Raw genomic sequence first — 8,730 nt, forward strand, 5'->3', positions numbered from 1 at the left:
CGCCACGGGCGGGGCGGAGGAGGGGCCTTCCCCCACCACCGAAGGCGGGAGGAGCCGGGTCCCACGGCCAAGCACAACAGGCTGCAGCTGCAGGGCCGGGGCGTTGCCGGCGGCCCGCCTAAGCTCAGCCCAGCTCAGCTCAGCACCGGCGCTCAGGGCCCGGCCAACGCCTGCGGCCCATGAAAGGGCCCATTGATGGCCGGGAGGAAGGAGGCCCCGCGGCAGCAAAGGGGCTGGGAGGGGAAATGGGGGTCCCCCCCCACTCCTCACTCCTCGCCCTGCAGGGGCCTCCCATCATCTCCCCTGCCTCAGCCCGGGGCTGCTGGGAATGGGAAGGGAACCAATCGCTGCACTGTGCCTCAGTTTCCCCATCAGCCCTCGGGTGGTTTACCCCCACCTCAAGGCCCTGGGTCCAAAAAACAGCAGAGAATTTGGGGTGGCATTAGCTGGAGTCACCCCAAACTGAGACAGGACACAAGCAGTGAGAGGATGCAGAGCCCACCACCCTCCTCCCAGCAAGGAACTGGGAGCTGTCGAGGGACCGGACCCTGTGCCCTCCCTTCCTTCAAGCCCAGAGCACCCCGGGTGACCCCCAGCCCGCAGCAGGTTGTACCAGCACAGCATGAGTTTAATCGTGACACGGACACTCGCTGTGCAGATCATCACGACTGTTCCGCAGGGATTTATCCGGGAAACCTTCCCGAGCGCTCGGGCAGCAGCTCCAGCCCGGCCCGGTGCAAAACTGCCCCCTGCTCCACCAACTTCTCTCTCCAGAGGAGGTTTCGAAGGAACAGCGCGTGAACGGAGCGTGATTTACCAGGAAACACACTGGGGCTGCTCCCACCCCGCGCTAACAACTGCCACCACAGCCCGGCTCAGCCCCGCAGCTCCGCGATCAACGAGCACCCGGAATAAACACCATCGTCTCTGGGGAACTGGAAGTCAGTTCTACCACCCACTTTGTCCCCGACAAAGCGACGTACGTGCAGGCACGTGGATCTTCTCCTTTCCCACCTCGTCCGTGTCCATGAGCGGGTCAGGGCGCCAGGAGAACCCAGCGGGTGCTGCAGAAGTGGGGCCAGAGGTCACTTTGGGGGTTTTTTGGTGTTCTTAGCGATGGCGGCGGGTTCAAACCACCCCGTGAGCGAGGCAGGAGAGACTCTGTTTACATAAAGTCGTCGGAGTCGTTGCCATCCTGTGGGGAGAAAAGTGAGGATCGTCGTGTGTGGGACAGGGGGGACCAGTGACACGGTGAGCTCAGAAGCACCGTTTGCTCCGGTTTCCTGCCACTCCGGTACCAACAGCCTGAAACCAGACCGAAAGGACGCAGCTCTGGGGCAGGAACAGCCCTGAGCGAGGCCCTCGCTGTGACCTGGGAGGAACTGGAGACCAGGCTCCCACCAGCAGCTCCATGGCCCATCCCTGTAGCACAACCGGAGCTGCTGCCCAGCTTGGGAGCCACATGGGGTCACGGCTGCCATCAGGGGGTGGCACACGCAGGTCACAGCTGCTGCTGAGGAGACCACACGAGCCAGGTTGCGCCCAAGGAGCTCCCAAGCAGAGCCCAGGTTGGTGCCCCACTTCCAGCTCCCCTCGTTCCTCCCCTGGGGTGGGGACTGGGACGACCCTGCTCCCACTTCCACAGCCCAGGCTCCTTCTGGCTGGCAGAAGCGAAGTGGGGTGAAGGTGGCAGCATCTTTCACAGAGCCGGGGGGATGGAGCTGCACCGCCACCACCCTGCAGGGACCCTCAGCCGCCTCGGCCAGAGTTCCATGGGTCGTACCTGGTTGGAGGACATGTTCTCAGCCTTCATCAGAGACGAGTAGCTCCTGCAAGGGGAAGGACATGATCTTCCATGATACGTTTTCAAAACCCACCAAACAGGGTAAAATAGGACCAAGAAGGAGAAAACCACTATTTTTTTCCCTTCTGAACTCTGCAGACTGAACCAGCGCTCGCTCATCTCTGCCCTTTGGCTAATTACACCGAGCAGACAAAGCCCAGGCGCTGTGCAGACTCCACAGCTTTGCTCTGGAAGCAGCAGGAGGAGGAAAGTCCTTCACTTTGGGAGAGGGCCAAGAGGCAGCTCTGGGTTGAGGTTAAACAAGCCACGGGGCCCTCGCTCTGCAGCATGGACACGTCGGAGGGTGGCTTCTGCCCACCGCAGTCTGCTCCTCTGAGCCCTATTCCCTGAGCTCTCAGTGTGAACCACCCAGGAGATCCTGCAGTGTTCACAGCTGTGGTTCTGCAGTGCTTTCCCAGGCTTGCACCAAGCTAGGAGCAACCACTCCAGTCCCACCCCAGCGAGGGGCAGGTCTGAAAAGCCACGGCCCTTCCTTTTAACAAGGGCTTAACCTGGGTTTAGCGTAGGAGAAATGGGGGAAAACATGGTTATTGTCTTCACAAAGGCAGTGGCTGGGCCATGCAGACGCTGGCGCCAGCTCAGCTGAGTACAGAGTCACACTGGCCTGGGGCCACTGAACAGGAAGCGCTGACCTCCCAGTGTTGATGGTCACTGTGGGGCAGAGAAGCTGGCGCGGCAGTTTAGGACTTACCGCAGTTCCTCCAGCTCTTTCTTCTTCTTCATCTCTTCCTTTTCTTTCCGCTTCATCTCTTGGATCTGGGCTTTCTTCTCGTTTCTCTCTTCTCTGTCCCGGGCTTCCTTCTCCGCAGCCAGGTCTGGGAAACGCTCCACTTTGGTCTTCTCCAGCCGGTTCAGGATCTCGTTCACCTTTTTCTCCACCGTCAGCATTTTCACCTTTGGAGCGTAAAGAACTGTGACCCTGAGGAAAAAACACTTCTATTCCGGCACTTTCTCAGCGGAAGGAAAACCCCCCATTGCACCTGACACACGGCTGAGTCCCACCAAACCAGGGGCTGGGGAAATTCCAGCCCCTGAGGCATATTCGGCAGAGGGAGGCCCAGAGGAGGTTGAGGTTGTTCCAGAGGAACAATTTGTTCCCCGCTGGGGTTGTGCAGGGCTATCCCAGGCTGCCCAGGGCAGTGGTGGAGTCCCCATCCCTGGAGGGGTTTCCCAGCCGTGTGGAGGTGGTGCTGAGGGGCAGGGGTTAGTGGGGACCTGGCAGCACTGGGGGAGCACTGGGACTCGAGGAGCTTAAAGGGCTTTCCCAACCCAAACAGTTCTGTGTTCAACACAATTCCCTGTGTTTAGGGAAAATGCTGAAGAGAACCCACCCAGCTCCTCGCAGCAAACACTTACATCCTTCTGCCTGTGAAAGCCAATCTGCCCCACATCCATGTCTGCCGTCTTCTTGAGGTTGCTCCACGGTGTGTAGACCACGTTGACATTGTTCATCTTGCAACCTGGGCAGCAGGGGAGAAGGGAAATGCGTCAATTCCCTCCCTGCTGCGAGGGGTCTTAAACTCTACCCAGGCAGCTGGAAGCGCTGGTGGTTTTTCTTGTCAGAAACACTATGAGCGAGACAAGACCCATCTCCTGGGCATTGCTGTTACCTTGGATGCTGTTGGCCTTCACCAGATGGGCACAATCTATCAGAACTTCCTTTGGAACATCATCCACCGTCTGCCCCTGTGACAGAGTGAGGCAACATCAGTGGCTGATGGGACTGGTGAGCACAGGAAGGCCAGGAACCATTGAGTCATGGAATAGTTTGGGTGGGAAGGGACCTTCTAGGCTCATCCAGTCCAACCCCCTGCAGGGAGCAGGGACATCTGCAACTAGAGCAGGTTGAGCAGAGCCCCAAGGGCCAACCTGACCTCCAACGGTTCCAGGGGTGGAAGCAGAGCATGATGCTCCACAACCACGCACCCTGCCCCACCCCCGGCATCCCTGCACTGCACCTTCACAGCACTGGACTCCTCCATGGCGTTTGTACGGAGCAGCTCAGCACCATGAGTGATTTGTACCCTTTCCTCACGGGTTTTCTCCCTGTTTTAGCAGGGTGATGGCTCCTGGATACACGGCTGGTATCAAGCCTAAAACCAAATTGTCCTGCTGGGCCACATTCAACTTCCTGCTCCCCACAATGTTGTTTGGTAACAGAGGATGGAAATTCAGCCTCCCTGTATCAGGGGTTACCTGCACCCCGAGGCAGCCCAGCAGACTTTAATGATAGAGATGGTTTCGTGGGCAGGAATCAGTGCAGAACGGGCAGGGGCAATTCTACTCAGGTGAACGTGAATGTTTTAAACAGACATATCCAGGATTACCTTGTGTAACCGCAGGTAGACATGAGCCGAAGAGAGCTTGTCCACGTGGAACCTACCAAAGGGAAAAGCCCATTGAGCAGAGAAGGGATGGTCTGTGCTGAAAGATTGACTTCCACCACGGGACAAAACTCCCTGAGGACAGCACCAGCAGAGGAATGTTCATGATGTACATGGTTAAAGCAGGGAAAGGAGTGGGAGCATCTCTCAGTGGGAGACTGGAGAAATAAACCCCCTTTTCCCTCCTTTTTCCCTTTTCCATGTTCTGCACACCAGCACCATCCACGGGATGAGCCCACTCCAGGGTGGTTGGGTCTATTAACCCTGAAGAGAAACAGCAACCCGTGAACTCTGCAGCAGGCACTGCCACACCACTGACTGACTGGTCACAGAGCGAAACACCCTCAGTTCCTCACTGCTCAGTACCGCTGGTCCACAGACCCGCCAGCAGTGGGACCAGGGGATGCTGCCAGAAAAGAGCACAGGACCCAGCGGTTTCCCCGGAAACCAGTCCCGACAGCAGGTGAACACCAGCTCAGCACCCATTCCATCCAAGATCTCCTGAGCCTCAGTGACCCCCAGTGCTCTCCCCCCAGTCTGGGGGTGCTCTCCTCTGCACTCCAGCCCCTCCCTGCTCGCAGCACATTTCCTCCTCTCCGAGGTGGCTCCAGCTGCCCGTCTCCAGATCTCCTCTAACCTGACTGTTTTCACCACCATCACCCAGTTTTAAAGCCTCTGTCCTGATCAACACTCAAGGACAGGGCGGTGGGGACTGACCTCAGGTCACTTCCTGCCCTTCCTTCCCACCTCTTTCTTTTTAACATGAAACAGGGCTTTTTCCTTCCTGCTTCAAGAAAAATGCTCCGGCACCAACACACCGACTCCCACTGGCACCTCCTGAGCCTCCTCCCCCAGTTCCACCAGACCCCTCTCAAGCAGGAGTTAAGTCTAATGGTGCCAGACACCGGGAGGAGGTAATTCCCAGGAGGACCCTGCAAAAGGAGCCACGACATCAAAAAACCCAACGTGGGTGATGTCGGTGTGAGCCGCAAGATACAAGAGAGATGGGAAAGACGACTGTGAGGGTTCGGGCAGTTTGAGGATGAATCTCAAGGTCACTCCACAGTAACAGCATAGACAGAAATTCTGCAGGGATGGGACAAACAGGAGACACAAAGGAAGGTGATACTGCCCAAACAAAGTGTGGTCCAGCTGGAATAGAACCTCTGCTGCTGAAGGAGACAAACCATTCCCATGCCAGTGAGCTGACTGCTGCCACAACATTCTCTGCAGAGCACAGAGCTGCTGCCTGTGGAAGATCCAGCTCTACCCAGACACCTCGGCTCGGCCCTGAGGAGCGAGAAGGGCACAGTCCAGGTGGTGACTGGTTAGGAGCTGCGAGCACAGAGGAGGGCAGCAGCTGTGACATGTCTGCTCTGTGCAGTGGTGTCTGGAAGCCAGCAAACTCCTTCACAAACCCCGCCCACCTGAGGGGCTCACCCAGCCTGTGAAGCTGCTGGGAACCACTGCCAGTGGGACTGGGAACTCCCCTTCCCTCGTTTGTCTCTTCCAGTAGGATCTCACAAGCCAAACCCAACCCACGCACGTCAGAGCGCTTCTAGCTGCCTGCTCTAGTGGTTCTGCCCAGGCAGACATGGGCTTCACCTGACAGGAACCAAACCACCACGCTCCTCTGTTCCTGCCGCCCAACCCAGAGCCGGCAATGGCTGCGTTACTGGCCAGGCCAGCACCTGCCCTCCGCACACACTGGGGCTACATGAGACACATGCAGAGGCACTGGAGGCAGCAGACAGTTTTCTCCAGGTGCAGCATCTACTGTTGCTCGTAAACACTCCTGGCTCCGTCCCCAGGCCCCGCCTGCTGCTCCGTGGTGTCACATTTGCACCTCCACTGGCCCTCTCCTCCATCATCCTCTGGTTTTGCTGGTTTCACTTGTCTGTGCATGGAGATGCTCCTCTTGCCTGACTCGGGAACTGCTCTCACCTACAAACCCAGGCTGCCCTTCCTGTTTCCCCCTGCCCCTTTCCTGATGGCAGCAAGAGCAGCACCTGCATTCTGAAACACAACATCCCTGCACGGAGTTACGGCTCCTCCAGCAGCTCCACGCACAGATAAACCCCAAAAAGCCTCACAAAGGGGCCAGCTCTCACCATGACCAGAGCAGGAGGGCAAGAGGAGACTAATTCAGACTCAATGGGGTCCCAACACCCACCCCCAGGTCTGCTGCAGCCCTGGGGTCACACCGGAACCGCTGCGGCCTGGGGAAAAGGAACTCTGCAGCGTTCGTGGGAGCAAGAGGGCTGGGACAGTCCCATGTTCTGGCTGCATAACAGAAGCACTTTGTGTCAGCACCTACCAGATATCCTCAGGCCAGCCGTACTTTATCAGGTCTTCATCTGCAGGAATAAAACCATCCGTGAGCAAAGCCCAGGAGCTCGTCAGCACCAAATCCAAAGACCTGTCGAGCAGGAACACTCTGCTGCGGCTCAGCCGCTGTTCCACCACTCAGCAGGCTGTAACGCTGTGCCTGCCTGCACCAGGCACAGCGGAACCACCCCAGTGCCCTGAGATTTTTAACTGAAAACTGTGTTTCTTCCAACAGCAGAATCGTCACCCTCACCATGAGGGCAGGGACGCGCTCAGGAAACCCATGGAGAGGGGAAAAGCTCAGCCTGGACAGGGAAACAGGGAGCTGTTTCGCAAAAAGATCTCAAACACAAACCTGTGGTTTTCTCTAGACAGAGGGTTGGGTTTTTTCAGATAATTTAGTTTTCACTTGTATTTGAAGGCAGTTCCTTTGCCCAGAGGGTTTGCAGAGGTTATTTAAAAGGGGGTTTCAGAGGGGTGAGTCAGAACCACTAGCAAGAGTGGACAGGTTTTCAAACAATACACTGAATTAACATTTTCAAAATGGCCTTAAACCCCCCAAATCAGCCCTGAGCCGTCGGGCACCGCTATACTCCTGTACTTACTTTCGTACTTATCTTTTCCCATGTAGATGGTGTAAAGGGAAGGAGCAACTGAGGGACAGAAAGAGGAAAATAAATCAGAAGGTGTTTGGACAAACCACACGAGGAATGACAGACACATGAGAAATATGAAATTGGTCACAAAATTAGAACAAAACCAGCTTCGTCCCTCCCTCCCTCCCTCTCACTCCCCTCCTGGTGCCACAGGAAGGTGGTTTTGCTGCCACAGACTTTGGGAAGTGGCGCTTCTGCCGCGTTCATCCAGCAAGGACCAGCTTTCAGGGGAAAACACCCCCAGCATCCCACAGGTGGTTCAGACTGTGCCAGCGGAACCATTAAGCACTTGGCTGTGAGCCTGAAAGGCTGACACCATGTTTACAGTCTGGGAGTCGCTCTCTGCATGGTGCTGCCCCAAAGTACCAGAATACCAAGAGGAACCTTCCCCAGGCAGCCTGGGAGGAAGAAGGTTCGCCCGGCAACGGACAAACCGAAGTTCCATAATCTCAGCCAGCTCCTCTGTGTCCTTTTGGAACACCTAAACAACGTCATTCTCCTCTTTAGGGCTCACTCCATCAGGCAGTGAAGACACTGGGAAACCAAACAAGCGCCCGTATGTTTGAAGCCACTGAAACAGCTGAGAGGCAGCTCAGGCAGGAAAGTGTCCTGGAGCCCAGGACTGACCCCATCAGCTCGAAATCCAAGAGCACAGAGTGTTTTCAGTGCAGTAATGAGGTAACGAGCAATGGAAAAATCAAACCTATGGAAGGGCAACATGCCCCTGGGAGTTAAAAATCCACCCTGGACCCATGGGAGGGTCCAGAGAATGTGAGAGCATCGTAACTACAGGCACTGCACAAAAAGTTATGGGGAATTTATTACTGCAGACTTCAATGCTCAAAAATAAAGCCACTTTCGTGAACGCTCTGTGAAAACAAAGCTCATCCTGCCAAAACAGCGGGGGAACACTCAGAGATCACTTAAACACCGTAAGATTAAACAGACATCAGTAACAGCGCAGGACAGTTTTTGCGACAGTCTTCTAATTTGCAAACTTCCCTGTGGCAGCAAAACTGATGATAAGGTTATCAGAAACCCTCTGCGAACCATTCAGAACCCAAGGCCATGGTTCCCCTCGCCAGCAGAGTGACCGGCAGCCTGCCTGCCTCTCTAGATCTGGGGAGAGCAGTGCTGAAAATGCTTCCTCAGGGATACAGTGGGTAATGGGTAAAAGCCACCCCAAAGCTTTCACAGGAGGTGATACGCTGCTGAGATGGCTGGGGACACGCCAAAGAACAATATTCCCATACCGACCTCTGCATCACCAGTCCCCACTGCCCCAAACCCCGGAGATCGGATGCTCCAGAAGCCACCAGCCTTCTCTCATGGGCAAACAAAAAGGATCTGTCTACCTCAAAGGAAAAAAATGAGACACTTTCTGCATTATGCCTTTCCTCCTGGCAGCCGAACACCGGATGAGTCTTTCCCTCAGTCTCTCACCGGGGCTGCTGCTCGCTCAAGGCCGTTCACAACCACCACCGAGAGGCCCCTCAGC

The 8,730-nt window shown here is 56.2% G+C and overlaps 1 protein-coding gene across 1 annotated transcript; it reads right to left on the reverse strand.

The window, feature by feature from the left end:
* Positions 1 to 1,165: 1,165 nt before the first annotated feature.
* CCDC25 (coiled-coil domain containing 25) lies at positions 1,166 to 7,224 on the reverse strand. The gene is made up of 8 exons (XM_010131555.1): positions 7,182 to 7,224; positions 6,566 to 6,605; positions 4,192 to 4,243; positions 3,475 to 3,550; positions 3,221 to 3,324; positions 2,556 to 2,758; positions 1,784 to 1,829; positions 1,166 to 1,195 (listed from the first exon to the last, which is right to left on the reverse strand). Exons 1-8 carry the CDS (start codon positions 7,201 to 7,203, stop codon positions 1,166 to 1,168), a joined length of 573 nt encoding a protein of 190 aa, XP_010129857.1. The 5' UTR covers positions 7,204 to 7,224.
* Between the last annotated feature and the right edge of the window lie 1,506 nt (positions 7,225 to 8,730).

The sequence above is a fragment of the Buceros rhinoceros genome, unplaced genomic scaffold (genome assembly GCF_000710305.1).
Source record: "Buceros rhinoceros silvestris isolate BGI_N320 unplaced genomic scaffold, ASM71030v1 scaffold16492, whole genome shotgun sequence".
Taxonomy (NCBI): Eukaryota; Metazoa; Chordata; class Aves; order Bucerotiformes; family Bucerotidae; genus Buceros; species Buceros rhinoceros.

Coding starts and splice junctions, on each gene's coding strand:
- CCDC25 (XM_010131555.1), bottom strand. CDS start 7,203: ATGGGAAAAGATAAGTACGAAA. Junction 6,606..7,181: donor GGGAAAAGATAAGTACGAAA/GTAAGTACAGGA, acceptor TTATTCCTGCAG/ATGAAGACCTGATAAAGTAC. Junction 4,244..6,565: donor GGCTGGCCTGAGGATATCTG/GTAGGTGCTGAC, acceptor TCCCTTTGGTAG/GTTCCACGTGGACAAGCTCT.